The 22,855-nt window shown below is 42.3% G+C and overlaps 1 protein-coding gene across 1 annotated transcript in view; it reads left to right on the top strand.

Annotated features, from left to right (window-relative positions):
• The window catches only part of SHISA5 (shisa family member 5), a 45,280-nt gene that overhangs the window by 5,709 nt on the left and 16,716 nt on the right, over window positions 1-22,855 (top strand). The window contains exons 2-3 of the mRNA XM_048858372.2: window positions 1,062-1,230; window positions 4,752-4,826. Coding sequence (XP_048714329.1) covers window positions 1,062-1,230; window positions 4,752-4,826 — 244 coding nt within the window. The remainder of the gene's footprint in view (window positions 1-1,061; window positions 1,231-4,751; window positions 4,827-22,855) is intronic.

Raw genomic sequence — 22,855 nt, 5'->3', positions numbered from 1 at the left:
GACTGAAGGCTAAGAACTCACCTTAGCTCTGATGGAAATCATTAATTTAGAAGACACAACTGAAGTAGTATTTATTACATTCTGATATGATGTTGCGGATGACAATAAGGTGGGGGGAGAGGTAGATACACTGGGTAAGGATGGAGTTCAGAGTGACCTAGACAAATTGGAGGCTTGGGCCAAAAGAAATCTGATGAGGTTCAACAAGGACAAGTGCAGAATGCTGCACTTAAGAAGGAAGAATCCCATGCACTGCTACAGGCTGGGGACTGACTGTCTAAGCAGCAATTCTGCAGAAAAGGATCTGGGGATTATAGTGGATGAGAAACTGGATATGAGTCAGCAGTGTGCCCTTGTTGCCAAGAAGACTAACGGCATATTGGGCTGCATTAGTAGGAGCATTGCCAGCAGATTGAGGGAAGTGATTATTCCCCTCTATTCAGCACCGATGAGGCCACATCTGGAGTATTGCGTCCAGTTTTGGGCCCCCACTATAGAAAGGATGTGGACAAATTGGAGAGAGTCCAGTGGAGGGCAACGAATATGATCGGGGGCTGTGGCACATGACTTACGAGGAGAGGCTGAGGGAACTGGGCTTGTTTAGTCTACGGAAGAGAAAAGTGAGGGGGGATTTGATAGCAGCTTTCAACTACCTGAAGGGGGGTTCCAAAGAGGATGGAGCTCGGCTGTTCTCAGTGGTGGCAGATGACAGAACAAGGAGCAATAGTCGCAGTGCAGGAGATCTAGGTTGGATATTAGGAAACACTATTTCACTAGGAGGGTGGTGAAGCACTGGAATGAGTTACCTAGGGAGGTGGTGGAATCTCCGTCCTTAGAAGTTTTTAAGGCCCGGCTTGACAAAGCCCTGGCTGGGATGATTTAGTTGGGGTTAGCCCTGCTTTGAGCAGGGGGTTGGACTCGATGATCTCCTGAGGTCTATTCCAACCCTAATTTTCTATGATTCTATGATATGATACTAGATGAGCTGACAGCTAATGTAGATACATCCAAACGTGTTTGATTTTTAAATGTCTGACTGTTGGTTATTTCCTTATTTTCAGCTTTGGGTGAATATTGTAGGGAATACACAGATTCTGATGGACGCACATATTCTGAAAAATCCTGCCCACAGTTCTGCTGTGGAAACTGCATCAGCCGATATTGCTGCTTGGATAGGTCATATAAATTTGGAGAAGATGAACAATTTATGTGTAATGTGCTGGATGACAGGTATGTGACAAACTCAAGTGTGTGAGCTAGTACATTTTTTTTTTTCTGCATACCAAAAGATGATAGATAAGGGTATATGATTTTATAGTTAGAACAAAGAATTTGAACTAGGTCCCAGAGCTGTAACTAAGCATTTTAGCGCCCCGGGCAAGCAAGCATATTTGCACCCTCTACTGTTTTTCTACCCCATTTTTCCGCCCTTGTAGCTTTGCGCCCTGGCCAGCTGCCCCACTCGCCCTGTACTGGTTACGGCCATGGTAGGTCCTTCAGGTTTTAGCCATGTGTAGTGGGGTAGACACCCGCTCCTGCCCTGAAGGGCTGAAAAGCCAGCCCTTGGAGAGGGCTGGGGCTGTGGGCTAGAAGCTGGGCTGATTGGGGAAGTAGCCGCAGCTGGGCCATACCCCAATCAGGCCACAGCTGGCCTGTATAAGAAGGCCAGGGCAGCCAGGAGTAGTCAGTCTCTCTCTGCCTTTAGAGGGAGAAGGGCCTGGCTGCTGGGGAGCTTGAGAGAGTACCTGGGGTGGAGCAGGGCTGGGGGAAGGCCAGAGGGGCTGGGGAGCTCCGGCCTGGAAACCCCCAAAGCTGTAGGCCTAGAGTAAGGCCAAATAGGTACTGGGGTTGCAGGGGGCAGCCCATGGGTAGGCAGAGGCAGCAGGTCCAAACCCATCGCCTGTGATGAGTGGCTGATACACTGCAGTCTGCCCAGGGAGCGGGGCTAAGTGAGGACTGGCAGTAGCCAAGACTGAGGTGAAGTGGGGATAGTGGGTAGGGGGGGGGTTTCCCTGGGTGGGGAGACCCTGAGCCTGAGGGGCAGCACCCCAGACAAAACGGCACCGGGTCCGGGAGGGACACGGGGGCTAGTGACAGGCGGATCACCAGACGGCAGAGGGTGTTCCAGAGGCTGGTGAGCTAATTCCCAAGGATGACCAGCAGGAGCAGCTGCTGGGTGCATCTGTGCCTGGTTACACCATGTCACTGAATCATGGACTTCATTAAGCCTTATTTCCTTAACAGCATTTGACTGGTGGGTAAACTGAGGCTTAAACTCTTGCCTACCTGACAGGATTGTAGAATTTGTTGAATGTTTGTTTGCAACACTTATTGGAAACCTCAGATGAAAGCAGTGGAGAATTAGTTCTTTTGCAGTATAAAGCAGTTGCATAATACTTCTCAAACATGGAGAAACTGGGTGCTTAAATTTAAATTGTGACCTAGTGTATAGTGTTTGTTAATATGATAGCATAAAACAAAAAAAGAGAAATAAGCCATCGCTTTGCAAAGATCATTTTTAGGGCTTTTTTCAGCGATAAAGTTAATCACAATTAATTGTGCAGTTAAAAAATTCATTGTGTGATTAATTGCGCTGTTAAACAATAATAGAATACCATTTATGTAAATATTTTTGGATGTTTGCCACATTTTCAAATATATTGATTTCAATTACAACACAGAATACAAAGTGTATTATAAACAGTTGCATTGTAGAAATAAAATAGTATTTTTCAATTCACCTAATACAAGTACTGTAGTGCAATCTTTTTATCATGAAAGTTGAAATTACAAATGTAGAATTATGCACAAAAAATAACTGCATTCAAAAACAAAACAAAGTAAAACTTTAGAACCTACAAGTCCACTCAGTCCTACTTCTTGTTCAGCCAGTCACTCAGACAAACAATTTTGTTTACATTTGCAGGAGATAATGCTGCCCGCTTCTTGTTTACAGTGTCACCTGAAAGTGAGAACAAGCGTTCACATGCCACTGTTGTAGCTGGTATTGCAAGATATTTACGTGCCAGATATGCTAAATATTCATATGTCTTTTTATGCTTCAACCACCATTGCAGACGACATGCGTCCATGCTGATGATGGGTTCTGTTCCATAACTATCCAAACAGTGCAGATTGAGGCATGTTTATTTTCATCATCCGAGTCAGATGTCACCAGCAGAAGGTTGATTTTTATTTTTTGGCGATTCAGATTCTGTAATTTCCACGTTGGAATTTTGCTCCTTTAAGACTTTTGAAAGCATGTGCCACACACTTCAGATTCTTAAATATTGGGTCGAGTGCTGTAGCTATCTTTAGAAATCTCACATTGGTACCTTCTTTGTGTTTTGTCAAATCTGCTGTGAAAGCGTTCTTAAAACGAACATGTGCTGGGTCATCATCCGAGACTGCTATAACATGAAATATATGGCAGAATGTGGGTAAAACACAGAGCAGGAGCCCTACAATTCTCCCCACAAGGAGTTCAGTCACAAATTTAATTAATGTATTATTTTTTTAACGACCGACATCAGCATGGAAGCATGTCCTCTGGAATGGTGGCCAAAGCATGAAGGGGCATATGAATGTTTAGCATATCTAGCATGTAAATACCTTGCAGTACTGGCTACAAAAGTGCCATGCAAATGTCTGTTCTCACTTTCAGGTGACATAAATAAAAAGTGGGCAGCATTATCTCGCATAAATGTAAACAAACTTGTTTGTCTCAGCAGGTGGCTGAACAAGAAGTAGGACTGAGTGGACTTGTAGGCTCTAAAGTTTTACGTTGTTTTGTTTTTGAGTGCAGTTATGGAACAAAAAGAAATCTACTTTTGTTAGTTGCACTTTCACGATTAAGAGATTGCACTATGGTACTTGTATGAAGTGAATTGAAAAATACAATTTATTTTGTTTATCATTTTTATAGTGCAAATATTTGTAATAAAAATAATGTAAAGTGAGCACTGTACACTTTGTATTCCGTGTTGTAACTGAAATCAATATATTTGAAAATGTAGAAAAACATCCAAAATATGTAATAGATTTCAATTGGTATTCTATTGTTTAACAGTTTGATTCAAACTGTGATTAATCGCAGTTAATTTTTTTGAGTTAATCGTGTGAGTTAACTGCGATTAATCGACCACCCTAATCATTTTGTTACTCCGTGCCAGTGTTTACTGTATGTGGGGGACTGCAAAAGATTAAGAATTAAAATAAGTAGACTTTTAATGACGTGGCAAGGATGAAGATGGGTGCTATTGGTTTCATTTCCCTTACTCAGTTTTCAAAAGTTTGGGGAACAACTGCTTGGGACTATCCTGATTAATATGCACATCACTGTGGCTTTTCACCATCAAAAGGATGATGCCTTTGAGAACAAGAATGCAATACTTTGTATCTGTCTGGCATTACTTTAAAGTAACCTCTATTTCTGTTAACCAAGCCAGATCAAAATGATCTTGAAAATGAAAATGAAAATTAACTGGATTTCATCTGGCTTTATATATTTTTCCTATTCGTGAGCTCAAGAGAATATCTTGAGCTATCGTACTCATGGGAGTAGGCATATGGTTTCTCATGTGCACTAGGAATCCCAAAGATAATACACTGACTTCTGAAGAGTGGAAACAAGTCCAGTTTTGGTTGGATTGGCCTTTCCCCTGTGCATGAAATGTCATTGCGAAGGGATGAAGTACTTGGTAAAAAGAACTTAAATTCCACTTTTGAGATGTGTATCTGTCTTATTACAGGACATATCAACCCCTCAAGGAAGAAACGTTGAAGTTGCGGTCACACTTCGATGATGACTGGGGACCCGGACCCAGGTAAATAACTTAAGGCTTACATCTGTTTTTATCAAAGATACTTTATTAATGTGGTGTATACAACACATGCAAAATGAAAATACTGACAAGTCACGCCACAGTGTTCTCAAGATTACTGTATATTTTAGTTTATATGAAGAAGTAGGGATTTGGAGATAAACATTGCATAATGTTAGTTTAAGCCATAATCTCAATAGTATGTAATTTTCCGTCTTGTTTAGTGAATGGGAGTTTTTCTAAACCATTGTTGTTCTTTTACTATATTTAAACATTGGCAGACTTTTTTAGCATATAGTGGCTAAATTTTAAAATGCTTCTTTCATTGTAAGAGTCTAAATATTTCTGGCATTCTCTCTATATAGAATAGAGAACACTGATAAAACTGGTAATACTTCTCAAACTGGTAAAAACTTGAAGTATGCCTGCCTTACTACTAGTAGCGTGGTTTGTTTGTTTGGTTTTTTTTGCTTTAAGTTTGTTTATTACAGTGCCCATAAGAGTGTTAGTCTTTTATTTGTACCATTCAATACCGATCTTCTTGCACTGAAGCAATTAATACTTAATTTTGGGTGTGATGACTAAAGGAGGTAGAGGAAGAACAACGGTTACGCTAATTTAGTGATGAGGACTGTGATGTCTGTCTTATACAGCTATATCCTGTGGTTTTCTAGTTTAAATATGCGCACACCTTCATGGCTCCACTTAGTTGATCTAATACTACTTAAAATTGACTCTCTGCTTATGAGCATCATGAAAGAAGAAGGGATTTGAATGAGTTAGGGTCAGTGATGAGGCCAACAATAAACTAGAAAGACCAGAATTGGGAGGGCATTCCATGTATATGGAAGTGTGAAAAATGGCACAAAAATGATTCTGGGAAGAGTAGGCAAATGTACAAGAAAGCTGATATAGTTGGTGGGAGGGGACAACCGTAATAAGAAACCGCTGGATATGTAGGCAGAGGTGGAGTTAAAGGTCTTGAAGATGAGGATGAAGATTACATTTGATGTGATAGTGAAAGGCAAGCTAAAAAGGTGATGACATGGTGTGTTGGTTTAGAGAATCTGTCTGTATTTAACTTACAATTTCTGTTTGATATTGGGGACTCAGTTTGTCAGTCTCGGGCTGCAAATTCCATTCTGAATGTGGGGCTAGTTGTGGTCCCTGTCTTGGTTTGCAAGTCCCAGGGGTGGTGACACAAGGAAGGGCAGTCTACAAGTCCGTCTTTTGAAAGGGTCAACCCTGGCCCAGACAGAGCAATGGGATAGCTGAAGTCTAGGGGGAAACCAGTTGTCTCCAGCTTCTCAGTTCGGACTAGGGTTTGGAGAATGGAAAATCCCCAGCCACAGGACAAAGTAACTAGGTGTTGGCGGTAGAACTTACAAACTCATAGAGCAGAGGAGAGAGAGAGAGGGGGGCATGCTTTTGTAGCAGTGGGGGTCCTGTTTAACCATTAGATCTTCTATACTAAATAGCTCTGCTGCCCTATTGTACTAGTTTTTCTCTATTGCACCAAGTATTCAGTGCTCCTTAAAAACCCACTCATGTGACTGTAAGACTGCTATAGAGTTGTGGAGTATATTTTGAGTGATATAATAAGTATACACAAATAATTGATACTCAACTCTATTAGTATTGAAAAAGAACTGGTTAGTGTGTTCTTCCATTACCCATGTTATTAATATAAACATTTATGCTTTCATGGTACAAATAAATCCTTAATTCATCCCATAGGGTTTCTTAAATTCTGAACCATGGGCTTTTTGGAAAGGGAGGTGGAGATGGAGATGGAGAAAGAGGGCCATGTTTTGTTCATATATCTTACCTTGCTTTTGCTATCAATATTTTCTTAAAGGATACTGTTTAGTAGGGAATAAAGCTAATATATTAACTTTACAAAATATTAGTGAAGTATTTATAATTCTAATGCCTTCAGAACAACTTCCTACCTGAACATTATTAGGAAAAAAAATATATAACACTGATTTTAAAATATGGCTTTGATGGAAGTTGGGTGCCATCTTACCTACAGAGAGGCTATTGAATCTCCGTAATGATGCTTAGGTTTTCTACAGTGTTCAGACATTGAATAAAACAATCTTTTTAAAGGTCTACTGTATTTTTTTTTCTGTCACTATATGCTAAGATTCGTGAAACTAGTGTTAGTTACTCTGTGCAAGCCTCCTATTTTCAACAAAAGAAAGTAAATAACTTGGAGGAAGTGTGCACAAAGCAGAAGCTAAAGCATTGTGGTTTGTTTTGAGCAGCTGCTGTATTGAAAAAAGCAACAGTAAACTGAACAGCAAGATTAATGACCAAATGAGATGGCATATTCATAATTTCAGGGAAGCACTTTATATATTTCTTGCATCTAAGGAGTGAATAGTGCTTTTGCTTCAAAAGATAAAATAGAAGATGTTAACAGGATATTCAAAGGTTATTTTTTTCTCTTCTGTTTGTGATTTGTGTTGCAGTTAAAATTGAGTGATACTCATCCTGTGGCTTTGAGTGAGCTGTATCTAACGAGTAGGTGTGCTATATAGACTTCTGTTCTGTTTGACTTTGTGTTCTTATATTCACAGTTCAGCTTTACAGTCTGTTTTCTAAGTTTGACCCATGAGCTAACTGAAATGAAGAAATTAGCTAGGGCTGATAACAACATTTTGTATACTTAACTCTGAGCGGTACTTGCACAAGGTGGGTATGTTGGTGTGATGGTAACGGGAATGAAAATGACAAATGCCATACTCCAACATCTAGACTCCACAGCCTAGCACAGCTAGCAACTGTTTCAGAAGATCCTTAAAGCAGGAGGAAGTGTGCAGTGCATGAGCAGTATGAATGCTGTTAATCTGTGTTTAAAGGAACAACAAAAAAGTTCACCGGAAATACTGCAAAGTTAAGTGGGGAAAGGAAGGCCAGGGACTTTGCACGTTTGTTTTCTCTCCATGGAAGCTTTAAGGGTAAGATCTCTCTCCCATTAAAATAAATGGCAACACCCCCACTGGCTCAAAGTTCAGCATTTTGCCTTTCCTCACCTCAATTACTCCAAGATGATAGGTGAAGGGATGAACTCTGGTTATTTGCTGTTCCATCTGGGCTTCTCTGAGCTTGATTTGTGGCTGGCTTGTAGACTAGGAGGAAGTCCATTACAAGTTTAACCAACTCTCACTGACATGGAAAAGGTTTAAGGTATTGGAATGGATTCCAGAGTTTGAAAACTGGAAGAAACAACTTTTTTGCGTAATAAAATTTTCTGTGGATTTAATTTACATGATTCCTCTATAAATTAGGAGAGATCTACCTATTCATTTTGGATGTAACTTTTGACAATTGCTAACAGCCACATATAGCTATCACAGGGGTGGGCAAACTTTTGGCCCGAGGGCCACTTCGGGGTTGCGAAATGGTATGGAGGGCTGGGTAGTGGAAGGCTGTGCCTCCGCAAACAGCCTGGCCCCTGCCCCCTATCCGCCCCCTCCCAGTTCCCACCCCCTGACTACCCCCCTTAAAATCCCTGACCCATCCAACCCCCCCACCCGTTCCCTGACTACCCCGATGCCTATCCACCCCCGCACTCTTTGTCCCCTGATCGCCCCCTCCCGGGACCCCTATCCAACCCCCCCTACTACTGTAATGGCATAAGGAAAAAATTATTCATGTTCTAGTGCTCACACACAGGTTACTCCAGTTCACCATTTTGTGCAATCATCTCCTCTTTTTCCTCAAAATTCTACTAGGTAAATTCTAAAAATTGAAGCATGTTTTCTGAAGATTTCCAGTTCCTTCTGAAGAATAGAATCTTAAACTTTTGGGATTCCTGAATCCATTACTCCAAATACCAAAGCTAAATGCCAGTAATCTCTCAATTCACAATTATTATTCTACTTTGTTATAAATTTGCCAGTGACGTGTTTTCTATTACAACTTCAATTCTTAAAGGATAACATCTCCATGACTGTCATTCTTGGGTCTCAAGCCTCCAGTATAAAATTGGCAAAAACTCCCAAAGCTGAAGAGTTTTGGAGGATGACACCTTTCACACCCATACATGACTAGGTGGAACACTCTGATCCTGCTGTGGGAAAGGTGTATCCCAACAGTGCCCTTACTTGTCAGTTCCACAGTCACAGAAGTGGGGATGCACACAGTGTTTCTGGCTATGTATACCCCAAATTAAAAAACATAGTAAGAAAACCAAAAAAAGAGCCACCATGGCTAAACAACAAAATAAAAGAAGCAGTGAGAGGCAAAAAGGCATCCTTTAAAACATGGACATTTAAATCCTAATGAGGAAAATAGAAAGGAGCATAAACACTGGCAAATGAATGTAAAATACAATTAGGAAGGCCAAAAAAGAATTTGAGGAACAGTTAGCCAAAGACTCAGAGTAATAGCAAAAAATTAAGTACATCAGAAGCAGGAAGCCTGCTAAACAACCAGTGGGGCCACTGGATGATAGAGGTGCTAAAGAAGCACTCAAGGACGATAAGGCCATTGCGGAAAAACTAAATGAATTCTTTGCATCGGTCTTCGTGGCTGAGGATGTGGGGGAGATTCCCAAACCTGAGCCATTCTTTTTAGGTGACAGATCTGAGGAACTGTCCCAGATAGAGGTATCATTAGAGGAGGTTTTGGAACAAATTGATAAATTAAACAGCAGTAAGTCACCAGGACCAGATAATATTCATCAAGAGTTCTGAAGGAACTCAAATGTGAAATTGCAGGAGTACTAACTGTAGTCTGTAACATATCATTTAAATCAGCTTCTATACCAGACTTCAGTACTGGGCAAACTGGTTGAAACCATAATAAAGAACAATATTGTCGGACATAGAGATGAACATAATTTGTTTTTAGTAAAGGGAAATCATGCTTCACCAATCTACTAGAATTTTTTGAGGGGGGTCAACAAGCATGTGGACCAAGGGGATCCAGTGGATGTAGCGTACTTAGATTTTCAGAAAGCCTTTGACAGGTCCCTCACCAAAGGCTCTTACACAAAGTAAGCTGCCATGGGATAAGAGGGAAGGTCCTCTCATGGATTAGTAACTAGCTAAAAGATAGGAAACAAAGGGTAGGTATAAATGGTCAGTTTTCAGAATGGAGAGAGGTAAATAGTGGTGTCCCACAGGGGTCTGTTCTGGGACCAGTCCTATTCAACATATTTCATAAATAATTTGGAAAAAGGGGTAAACTGCGAGATGGCAAAATTTGCAGATGATGCAAAATTACTAAAGATAGTTAAGACCCAGGCAGACTGCAAAGAGCTACAAAAGGATCTCTCAAAACTGGGTGACTGGGCAACAAAATGGCAGACGAAATTTAATGTTGATAAATGCCAAGTAATGCACATTGGAAAGCAGAATCCCAACTATACATATAAAATGATGGGGTCTAAATTAGCTGTTACCACTCAAGAAAAAGATCTTGGAGTCATTGAGTGGATATTTTCAGAGAACTATCCACAATGTGCAGTGGCAGTGAAAAAAGCAAACAGAATGCTGGGAATAATTAAGAAACTGATAGAGAATAGGACAGAAAATATCATATTGCCTCTATATAAATCCATGGCATGCCCACATCTTGAATACTGTGTGCAGATGTGGTCGCCCCATCTCAAAAAAGATATATTGGAATTGGAAAAGGCTCAGAAAAGGGCTACAAAAATGATTAGGGGTATGGAACGGCTTCCATATGAGGTGTGATCAATAAGACTGGGACTTTTCAGCTTGGAAAAGAGACGGCTAACGGGAGATATGATTGGTGTAGAGAAAGTAGATTAGGAAGTGTTGTTTACTACTTTCATACCACAAGAAGTAGGGGTCACCAAATGAAATTAATAGGCAGCAGGTTTAAAACAAAGTTTTTGTTTTTTTTGTTTTTTCACACAATGCACAGTCACCCTGTGGAACTCTTTGCCAGAGGATGTTGTGAAGGCCAAGACCATACAGGGTTCAAAAAAGAACTAGTTAAATTCATGGAGGATAGGTCCATCAATGGCTTTTAGCCAGGATGGGCAGGAATGATGTCCATAGCCTCTGTTTGCCAGAAGCTGGGAATAAGCGACAGGGGATGGATCACTTGATGATTACCTGTTCTGTTCATTCCCTCTGGGGCATCTGGCATTGGCCACTGTCGGAAGACAGGATACTGGGCTAAATGGACCTTTGGTCTGACCCAGTAGGGCCATTCTTATGCTTTCAGTTAGAACAGGTTCAGCTGTATGTATTTCTGATACTTTTTGATGGCAACTGATGACTTCTGTGGACAGAGCTCATGCCCACAGAAGCCAGCTCCTCTCCGAGACTCCATACGGACAAGAGTGTGCCTAACCCCCACAGTACTATTAAGCCCTGTCCAGGTATGGTTACTGTGATCAGCCTTGATGGTGCTAATTGAGCAGTAAGTACCTTTCTCAAGCCCTTTCCATGGTGAGTTGCATTCACAGTACTTAATTTTTTAACATGAATTACTTTTACACTTTTGGTATGCTTTAAATCTTTTGCTTTTTGACATCAGGTGCTTTTAATATGTAGGTTAGCAGGTTAAATGTGAATGTCTGTGTGAATTTGCAATTGTTTTAATATCATCCATACTACATGGGTTAACAGACTGAGATGTAATTATTGGAAAACAGTGGACAAATTGGAAGGGTCGTGTTGTCTTTGATGTGTGTGCATAAACAGAGTTACCCCCGAACTAAGAGAGGCACTATGCCTTTAAGAAGGCTTTTCTGAGCATTGAGTGAGGTGTGTCTTTCTGCTGATGTCACTGAACAAAATCTGGCCTTCAATACCGGAGGCATTTCAAGAAATGCAGTTAAGTTTCATTTCTCAGTGAGAGGGAGAGAGCCTGAAGACTGCAAAGGAAGAATTTCAGGGAAAGACTTCGGATCAGAAGCTCTTAATTTAAATTAAAATGGGGTAAGCTTGAATCTTCCTGTGCGCAGACATTATATGAAATGAGCCCTGTGGATTTGCTTTGTAACAACTGAGAAAGCAATCATACAGAGTAGTGTCCTCCTAGCTAACCCATTACTTCAAAATTTCCAGCTGAAATTGATTCAACAGAAACAAAGTAAGGTCCATGTATAAACATCAAACTTTTAACTTTTTTAAAATGGAAATATTTTTGAAGTGGGTTACTTAAGGATTCTTGAACAACGACATGGAGATTTTAACCCTTGTATAATGTTTAGGTTTAATGTAGATAGGATTTCTTAAACAGTAACTTGTTTCCTGTCTACAGTAAATAGCACAAGTGCTCACCAATACGACACACATGGGGGATTTATTTTCCTGTACTATCCCTATATATTTGGAATCTCTAAATAGCTTAAACTGAAAAATACAGAGTATGAAGTTCTAATCTGTATGTACAACAGCTATGATAATTCAAGTATTGAGCTCATAGAAATGAAGTTTGTGTTAGGAATAAACTGTTCTGAATTTGGAGATTCAAATAATTACCTATTCTTGCCAATAATTACATTTACTGTGGGATATAATGTTTGAGTAGTCCCATTGAAATAAGAAATGTTCAAAGGTTGAAGTCAATGGGACTGGCATTAAGTGTTACAACCCGCAGTAAATATTTTCAGGATTGGTCCATAATTTGAATTTGTTGCCAAGAAAATTGCCCCAAATTATTTACCGATGGCAGATCTTGTATGTCAAAGATTTTTTTGTCCTGTTTTTGTCCCTATATACAACAAACAGAAATATTGTCTAACAATTTTAAGGTATGACATACCATACAGCGGATAACCTTTGGGAAAAAGTAAATGTTTTGTTACTATTAACTCTGTTTTTCATTGCTTTGAGTCTGACTTTGCAGACCGATTAGGGCCACACCCATTAGTATAAATTAAAAAGGAGCTTCTGGGGGAAAAAAGTCCACTAAAGACACTCGGGGATAATGTAAACACAAGACATATCAGAGTCGGGTGTATACTGGGATGATAACTGCCTTGAGTCCCTTACTTCCATGGACCCAGGAATCCTATCTGCCTGTCACGAGATTTAAAAAAAAAAAATAGTATGGGATATGCAACAGGTAAATGGAAGTAGGTCTTCCTGTGCCCCACTTTGCAGTTATGGCTAGTGCATCCATGGTCCTGATAAATCAGGATGCCATGAGCACTATTGCTATGGGGCATTTGTCTTGCAGTCAGAGTTATTACTTGATGGATACTCTTGGCTCAGAGTTGACAAACTGATCTGTGGAATACTGTTTGTCTGCAATGCTCTTACTCTTGCTGGCAGCTGTAAGAGAACCGGCTGGTTACAAAATATTGATGCTCTTTCCGGCAGCTAAATTGGAATAAGACACACAAAAATAAACTTGCTTAATAGCACCTCTCCAAGGAAGCAAGTAGCTGTGATTGCGAGAGGGAAGCTAGGGGGTGGGAGAGGGACAGTGTCCAAGACCACCTCTGTATTGAAAATATGGCCCGCCCTATGAAATTCAGAACCCCTTTCACAGTATTGAGGTAGAATTATCAGTGGCTATTAACTAAATTAGAGAAAAGAGTAGGTTAACTGATCTGATCCCACTTTTCTCAGTTGTTGTGTGGTTTTGTGTTTTTTCTTTCCTCCAAGGCTTTTTTTCCCCCTCCTCTGCCTTAGGAAAATGAATTACTAGTGACTCTCCCACTCTCTTTTCTTCTGTGTCATAATTGTTTTAAAACTTGACTCGTGTCCAAATGATTTAGTGTTTGTATCAAGCTGTTGTCCTGTTGAGTGTCTTTAACGGTGCTGATGCCATCACAATTCCCAGAAATTATTTTTCATTTAATAAACATTACAGAAGCCTAAATTAGGCTCTGGATGCTCTGCCATCAATTAAAACTATATACCAAGATTTTCAGAAATTACTAGTGAATTTTGGGTGCCTGATTTGAGACTTCTTAAAGGGCCTGACTATAAGAGGATGGGTGTATCACGCTGTCTGGAGTGGCTCACGATGGTGAGTGCCAAACTCATGGCAGCCTATCAAAAGGCAGGGCAGAAATCCCAAACTGATTGTATGTTCTATAATTAGATTTCACCAACACTTTAAGTATGAACTCCCAAAGCCCTATAACAGCCTTGCCCTGCAGTCACAAGATAGTCCCCTAGGGCATTCAGTCTGTCTTGCCACCCTGGAAAGTTGGACTTAATAATGATCCCTTACACCCAAAATCAGAATAATATTCAGGTTCTCAGTCCCAAAGGATCAATCATTTACCCCAGGTCAACTGGACTCCGATCTCAAACCAAACACAATGCTTGTAGCCAGTCCTTTTAATAAACTAACTATAGGTGTATTAACTAGGAAAAAGAAGAGTTATTTACAAACATACATACACACAAATGAGTTAGTCTTAGATTTGAAAAGGTAATAAGCTTTTATAATAAGCAGATGTATATATCCATTAGAGCTGACCCATGCCAAGCAATCTGGGTATCTGCTGCTTATGTTTTGGAATCTTTGCCCCTCAGAGTCCAGACAGCATAAAGAGCCCAGTTTCTCCTTGTCAGAGATTTTTATCTCCCGCTCCCTCCAGGATCCAAGCTGATGGGATAAATTCATGCATAGGCCTTCCCTTCCTGGAGGGAGGAAGGAATGCAATCAACAAGGTCCTTTGATGCTACACAATGCTTCATTTGCCTTCATTGGGCCATCTTGTATGCAGTTGTGAGTATTTTACTTTAATGAATCCTTCTTTTCCTGTTTGAGTTACACAATTGCAGAGACCTACAATGTAAACACTCAATATAACTATACAGATATAAGTAGGATTAATACATGCAGCATCCTACAAGCATCCATAAAGTCTAAACACATTCTTACAACACTAATATCTATTTTAACTATTACTAACGCACGGTGAGTCAGACTGCATATGCATTTGTCAGTGTTCAGTGAGGCCCTGGGCTTGGTATGAGCTGGCACGTGTTCTGCCAACATCATAGGGTGCCCAGAACTTCTTGAACATTAGGACCTTTTAAAGTGTCAAGTTGGCCACCCAAAAGCACAAGTCGTAACAAAACTAAATTTAATCAAGATTTTCAAAAAAGCCGCAAAATGTACCTGCATAAAACCATGAGTCAGGAAAACAAAGTGTATTACACTCTCCACCCCTTTAGCCTAACACAGATATGTGTGAAAGGTAGGCTTTGCAGTGTGCTCTGATAGTTTATATATATATATATAAAAAGCATTTTGTGCAGGGAGAGGGAGGTTTGACATTAGTTTAGGCATTCAGGTTGGAACTTCCTTTTTTGTACTGAACAGGCTTCTGCCTGAGTATATGTGCTGATCTTAATTTCAGTAGTTTAGCATTGGGGGGAAGATGTGTCAAAAGCCAGTTTTCACACAGCTTAAACTAGCCCCTTTTACAAAATTCAGACTAGAAAAGAGCCTCTCCCTGCACCTCCTCCCCCCCCCCCAATCCCATAGATGTGTCATGCTAGCCCTATCACGCACTTTGGAAGGTTGGCCTCACTGCCAACCCTCCCAAGGGCATCTGGCACCGCTTATACTTTTCCTAGGTGCGTTTCCCAGTCAGGGCTATGGATGACTGTCATCTAAATAGGCAGCAGCATACTTGGCATGGAGTCGCAGCAATTTATCCATAAGTCGTTGGAATGTTGCAGGGGCCCCATGGAGTCCGAAAGGGCCTGTTCCAATACACTGTCCTCCATCAGGTGTAGAGAAGGCAGTCTTCTCCTTGGCATCCTTGGCCAGGGGAATTTGCCAATATCCTTTAGTCAGGTCCTTGCCTAACTGATCAACTAGCTCGTCTATGCATGATATTGGATAGGCATCAAATTGGGATACTTCATTCAACTTCCAGAAGTCGTTGCAAAACCTCAGGGTGCCGTCAGGCTTGGGGACTAGGACAATAGGGCTGGACCACTGGCTGTGGGATTCTTCAATAACCCAGAGTTCCGGCTTCAGCTTCACTTTTGTCCTAATTTCTTCCCTTTTAGCTTCCGGTATTCGGTATGGTCTTATCGTCACCCTTACTCCAGGACTAGTGACTAAATGCTGTTGGACCAGTGTTGTACGGACTGGCTGTGTACAGAACACGTCTTGGTTCCGTTGGATCGTATCAATGACCTCTGTTCGTTGTTCTGGGGTTAATTCAGGGGATATCCTCACCTGCCCCTGTGGGTCATCTGTCTGGAGTGGAGCTCCCTGAATGACCAGGCATGTCTCTCGGTCACGCCAGGGCTTCAGTAAGTTGACGTGGTAGATCTGTTCTGGCCGTTGGTGGTCTGGTTGTCTGACTTTATAGTCTACCTCCCCTGTGGCTTCCACTATCTCATATGGCCCATGGCAGCTGGCCAGGAGTTTGCTTTCTGCTGTCGGCACTAGCACCATCACCCATTCTCCCGGCTGAAATCTCCGTACTTTCGCCTAGTGGTTGTAATATGTCCAATGGGCCTCTTGTGCTTCTTCCAAATGTTCTCATGCTATAGGGGTTACTCGAGCTATTCGCTCTCTCATCTGTGTCACATGCTCAATGACATTCTTTCCTGTGTTGGGTTGTTCTTCCCAATCTTCCTTGGAGATATCTAATGATTCTACGAGGGTGGCTCAAAGGGAGAGAAACCAGTGGACGCCTGGGGGACTTCCCATATTGCAAGCATCAGATATGGTAGAAGGGTATCCCAGTCTTTTCTGTCCTGTGCTACCACCTTCTGGATCATACTTCTAAGGGTACAGTTAAACCGCCCAACCAGGCCATCTGTTTGTGTATGGTAGACTGAGGTCCATAGAGCCTGGATGCGGAGCAGGGTACTTAAGTCCTTCATTAATTTTGACGTGAAGGGGGTTCCTTGGTCAGTCAGGATCTCCTGAGGGATGCCCACTTTGGCAAAAACCTGGAGTAGTTCTTTTGCTATTGCCTTGGAAGTGGGGTTTCTTAAATGGCTTCTGGATACTGTGTGGCGTAGTCAAGGATGACTAGTACGTTTACTTCCACTGCCTCTTCCCTCACATTCACATATAGCAGGTCATTGGCTCATGTGCGGTACCAATCTGACCTAATTCCAGGGGACCTATTTCAACTCCACCCCCGGGGTTGCCCCTGCTTGGGCTAGGAAACACCTGCCAAGTCCTCGCTGGCCTGAATTGTCTCCTGGCCTTTTGAACGGGTTCAACAAGTCCTTGTGCCTGTGCGCATTTCCTCAATGAGCCATTAACATTGTTTGGCCTTTTTATTTTGTACCTGAAAGGCTGCTTGTATGTGTTTTTCAGCATCACAACATGTTTCAGTAACATACAGAGCCAAACTTCATAATTTCACATACGACAATAGCACTTACAATCCAATGAGATATTAATGTCTAGCTGATCAAGACTTTTAGAATGATACCTCACAAGGCATACTTTGTACAAAACACATCCTAATTACATGACAGTGGTGAATTTTGGGGTGCCAGGATATCATAGTCCTTTTCTTGTTTACCCTTTCCCCAGACTTGTTTGGTAATCATAATTTCATCTTATGTTAATCATTTTACAAATGTTGCTACACATATTACACCATCATATTATTGACCAGTGAGTTGTTAGTTTTCAGATGATACCTCAAAGCATATTTTGTGAAAGATTATTCTGATTAGTGTGTGAATACAGAGGTGCATTCGGTAACACTGAGTAATTGTGTTTAACTTGAACTTTAGCCTGTGCCACTGATGGATCAGCTGACTGAGTTAAAAGCACCATTATACTTCAGTGTGAGTTTTGTGTTTAGGGATTGGACTCATATTGGGGGTTATACTCAACCTGAGTTAGCTTTGCAGTAAAGACAAGCCCAGAGATGTGCAAATCCAGTAAAACAATATGTTCTACTGTATTGCATGTTGTAGCATGATTTAATTACTCAAGTATACACACCCTAATTTTCTTCCAGTAATGATTCTTTAGAGCAATTCCCAAGAACACTGATCAGAATACTTAAAAGTTAAAGACTGTGTGTCAATCTACCACTTGTTTTGCCAATTGTTTCCTGCTGCTGCAGTGATGAATCTTGAGATACACTTTTATAAATTGCAGTGAAAAATTGGGGAACCTTGAAATTTACAGCAGATGAATTAAGATAAGTTTTACTCCTGTATAAATACCAAACTACTATCTATGTGGTACCTGGAAATGTGACTCCGTTCAGTTTTGAATCCCCCTGCCCCCAAAATAGTATTTAACTACTGTGAAGCACATTACTCTAAAACAGCAAAATCCGATGCTCCATCTGAAAGATCCTGGCTTGCAAGCAGTCCAAAAATCATATTTTATCCAAAAATTCGTCTAAATTGCTCCAGTTCAGTTTCCCAGTGGGTATTGAGACCATGTTTATTTATCTGAATCCTGCAAGTCCATTTGTACACTATTCTCTAGGTATAATCTTGAGAAACTGGACAAATTTATATCCAAACTTATTTCATTTTGCTCTTTGTTTTTAGCACCCATACCTTCTTCTGGGCAAAATTAAATGTGAAAGTAGTAACCACCAAACTCCAAATAACATGTCACATCAGCCAACATCCTGGATGCCTCACAATGAGGTTTCAGACCAGGGCACAGCAGAGACTGCTCTACTAACACTAAAAGACTGCATCTTCATTGCCATGGATAAGGGTAAGATCTCCATGCTCATGCTACAGGATCACTTGAGTTTTTGGCACAGTGTGACCACAAGATACTACTAACATGCCTACATGACATTGCAGTGCTGGGCCACTGACTTCTGCTGTGGGTTCAGTCGTTCTTCTCCAGCAGAACTCAGAGGTGATAACTGTTCTTCCCCTCTAAAGAGCCTAACCTGCAGTGTCCCACAGAGATCCAGACTATCCCCTCTTTTCTTCAACGTCTCCATGAAACCACTGGGAAAGAGTGAGAGACTTCATGGGCTTTGACACTCAACTGATGTAACCACCACCACTAAAATGTCAGAATGCCCATAACAACTTGGATGAAGAGCAGTTGGCTCAAACTGAACGCAGCCAAGACCAAAGTGATATTGATCAGAAAATAGAAATGCTTTAAAGTGTTGGCCAAGATTTTGTATGCCCAGTAGAAAGTGTTGACAGCCCCTTTTGTCAAAGTGGTGCAAAGCCTTGGGGTCCTGTGACTCCTCGCCTCGCTTGGATAATGAGGAGGTAGCATCTATTTCCAAAAAAGCTTTTTCACCTCCAGCTTGCTCAAACTTTGTCTTCATCCTAGAGGACAAACATGCCACATTAATCAATGCATTTGCCACCTCCAGGATGGATTACTGTAATCCATGCTACCTGAAGGTGAATATGAAGATGTTGCAGAGGCACCAGCTGGTTCAGAGTACGGTTGCAAAGCTTCTCCATGTTTCATGCTGTTTTGAGTGCAGAAGGCCTGCATTCAAGTTCCTCCACTGGCTTCCAGTCATCTTCTGACATCTGCTTAAGGCCTTGTTCCTAATGTTCAAAGCCACTGGTGGCTCAAGCCCCAGCTACCTCCACAGACAGTATTTTGATCTATGAATCCTTGTGACCGCTGCACTCCTCTGGGACCATGCAATTCACAAAGCCTGGTGTAGAGGGGTGAGGCTCCTTTTCCCCCAACCCAGTAGGGACAGTCCCATCTCAAGTGTCCCTGCCACCCACAGGCATAACAAGTCCAGCATGCAGCCCCAGGCGTCCTGGCCTTGGCACTTGGCTTTCCATCATGCGCTCTGCGGTTCCTCAGAAACTCCTTCTGGAGGAGCTTTGCCAGGGCCTGCTGCTCCTCCGCCAGCTGCTCCAACTGTTTGTGGAGGGACGACTGCACCTCCCACAGTCCCTCTTGGGTCTCCCGGATCCCCTGCAGGTCATCCGCCCCTTCCGCCGGGGCGCTGACACCAGGGCCCAACCAGGGATGGTACCTGAGGTCTCGGCCAGTGTAGCCAGGATCCATTGTCCCCTTTCTCCAGGCAGTAGTCCCTCAGTCCTTGCCCAGCCCCTTGTATCAGGGGTGGACCACCTATGCCCACATTCTCCACCCCATGTAGCGAAGCAATGACTCACTGGTGCGGCGCCTCCTGCTGGTCATCTTGGGAATTAGCTCTGCAGCATATGGAGCACCTCCTGCTGGCCAGTGTCTCACCTGCCACTGGCCCCCGTGTCCCTTCCGGACTTCGGTGCCCCTTTTCCTCAGGGTTCTCCCCCAGCAGTAACCCACAGTCTGGGTCTCCCCTCCCAGGGGAACCCCCAAACCTCTATCCTCACCTTGCTTCAGTGGCTACTGCCAGTCACCTCTAGCCCCCGCTCACTGGGGCAGACTGCAGTCTATAAACCACTCATCACTGGCAAGGGGGTTTGAAGCAGCTGCCTCTGCCTAACCCTGGACTGTACCTCTGCAGCCCCAGTACCTTCTTTGGCCTTTAACAAGGCCCGCAGGCTGGAGCTTCCCAGCTCCTCTTGCCTTTCCCCAGCATTCTTCTCTCTCCAGGGCTAGAGAGAGACTGACTCAGCTCCTGTCTCACAGCCCTTTTATAGGGCCAGCTGTGGCCTGACTGGCGCATGGCCCCAGCTGTAGCGGCTTTCCCAATCAGCCTAGCCTTTCACAGGAGCGAGGCAACTGCCCTGCTACAGCAGAAAGAAGCGTGTGAAAACTGGGACAAAGCATTCTTTGTCAAGGGGATCTAGCTATGGACAATCTTCCAGAGGAGAAGAGGCAAATCTAGAGTGTGACCATCTTTTAGGACATATTGCAAAACCTTCCTCTTTGAGAGAGTCTTTCCACCATAAGTGACCTTCACAAATCCAAGCCTGTACTGTCTCCCCCTCTTCCTCCCCCCCCACCCCCCCCAAAAAAACCTTACCCCAGAATTCTGTTCCTGTAAAGGGGAGAGAGCCAGAGACTCCATGAATTCCATTTGGGACTCTGCTATTGATTTTTACGAGGCAGGTGATCAGCCTATGGTGCTGGGCTGCAACATAAAACACTAAAATTGATAACAGCAAAATAATGTTGCTCAGAAACTCCCTACTATTGAGAAAGCTGAGTGGATCATTACTATACTGTTCTTGTATTTGTTTTACTGACTTACTGATGAGGGAGGGGACGTCCAAACACTTCTGGGTCACTCTCTTCATGCTATTAAATGTGAATATTCATGAAGCACCTTGCTAAGGGACATTGTCAACACATTCCTTACAAAATAGAACAGATCCCAGAATAGTTAATTAATAGTCTTGTTAAACTGATTTTTGCTGAAGAACTGTTGGTTTGTTTGTCCCCCCCCCCCCCCTTTTTAAGGGCCAACTTGCAGTGTACACTATTGCAAATAAACTCCCCATGTGCATGATGGAGAAAACCATTATACGCAGTTAGCTTTTATAGAAGGGGCTATAATAAGCCAGTAAAAAAGATGGAAAAGTCATTGATGGAATCCTCAAAGGTAAGATCTGCCATATGGAAAACTTTGTAAACTGCCTTGCATTTCTATAGAACAATAGAAATGTAGGGCTGAAAGGGACCTTGAGAAGTCATCAAGTCCAACCCTCTGTGCTGAGGCAGAATCAAGTAAAATCAAACCATTCCTGGCAGGAGTTTGTCCAACCTGTTCTTAAAAAATCCCATGATGGGGATTCCACAGCCTCCCTTGGAAGCCTATTCCAGAGCTTAACTCTCCTTATAGTTAGAAATTTTTGCTAATATCTAGCCTAAATCTCCCTTGCTGCAGATTGTCCTTTGTTCTTGTCCTACCTTCAGTGAACAAGGAGAACAATTGATCACACCCCTCTTTGTAACAGCCCTTTACATATTTGACACACTACTCCAGGTGAGGCCTCACTAGTGCGAGTGGAGCAGGACAGTTACCTCTCATGTCTTAAAGAAGACATCTCAGAATTATATTGACATTTTCCACAAGTACATAACATTGTTGACTCATATTCAATTTGTGATTCACTATAGCCCCTAGATCCTTTTCAGCAGTCATGCATTTGATTTATTTCCTTCCTAAGTGTAGTACTTTGCACTTGTCTTTATTGAATTTCATGTTGATTTCAGACCAGCTCTCCAATTTGTCAAGGCTGTTTTGAATTCTAATCCTGTCCTCCAAAGTGCTTGCAACCCCTCCCAGTTTGGTGTCCTCCGCAAATTTTATAAGCATACTCTTTGTTCCATTTTCCAAGTCATTAATGAAAATACTGAATAGTACTGAACCCAGGATTGACCCCTGTGGGCCCCCTAGATATGCCCTCCAAGTTTGACAGTGAACCATTGATAATTACTCTCTTGAGTACGGCCTTTCAACCACTTGTGCACCCATCTTATTGTAGTTTCATCTAGACCATATTTCTTTAGTTTGCTTTTGAGAATGTCATGTGAAACTGTCAAAAGCCTTATTAAAATCAAGCTATATCATATCTACTGCTTCCCCTTATCCACTAGGCCTGTAGCCCATCAAAGAAGGAAATTAGGTTGGTTTGGTATGATTTGTTCTTGACAAATCTATGCAGGCTAGTCCTTATAGCCCTATTATCCTGTAAGTCAGTGTTTTCCAAACTTGGGACACCGCTTGTTCAGGGAAAGCCCCTGGCGGGGCGGGCTGGTTTGTTTACCTGCCGCGTCCACAGGTTTGGCCAATCGCAGCTCCCGCTGGCCGCGGTTCACTGTGCCCGGCTAATGGGAGCTGCGGGAAGCGGTACGGGCTGAGGGATGTACTGGCTGCCGCTTTCCGCACCCCCCCCATTGGCCAGGCACAGTGAACCACAGCCAGTGGGAGCCACGATTGGCCGAACCTGGGTATATGGCAGGTAAACCAGCCGGCCCGCCAGGGGCTTTCCCTGAACAAGCGGCATCCCAAGTTTGGGAAACACTGCTGTAAGTGATTACAAACTGTTTAATAACTTGTTCCAGTATTTTCCCAGGGTATTGAAGTTAGGATGACTTGTCTATAATTCCACAGGTCCTCTTTCTTTTCTTCTAGCAAATTTTAAAATGCCTAACAATTTTGACTTTTTTTTTTTTTTTTTTTTTTAAACATGCCCATTTTCTTATCTTCAGTATTGAGA

Source organism: Caretta caretta, chromosome 7 (assembly GCF_965140235.1).
Source record: "Caretta caretta isolate rCarCar2 chromosome 7, rCarCar1.hap1, whole genome shotgun sequence".
In the NCBI taxonomy this organism is placed as follows: Eukaryota; Metazoa; Chordata; order Testudines; family Cheloniidae; genus Caretta; species Caretta caretta.
Note: the sequence above shows the minus strand (reverse complement) of the source record. Positions and strands in the feature narration are given on the sequence as shown.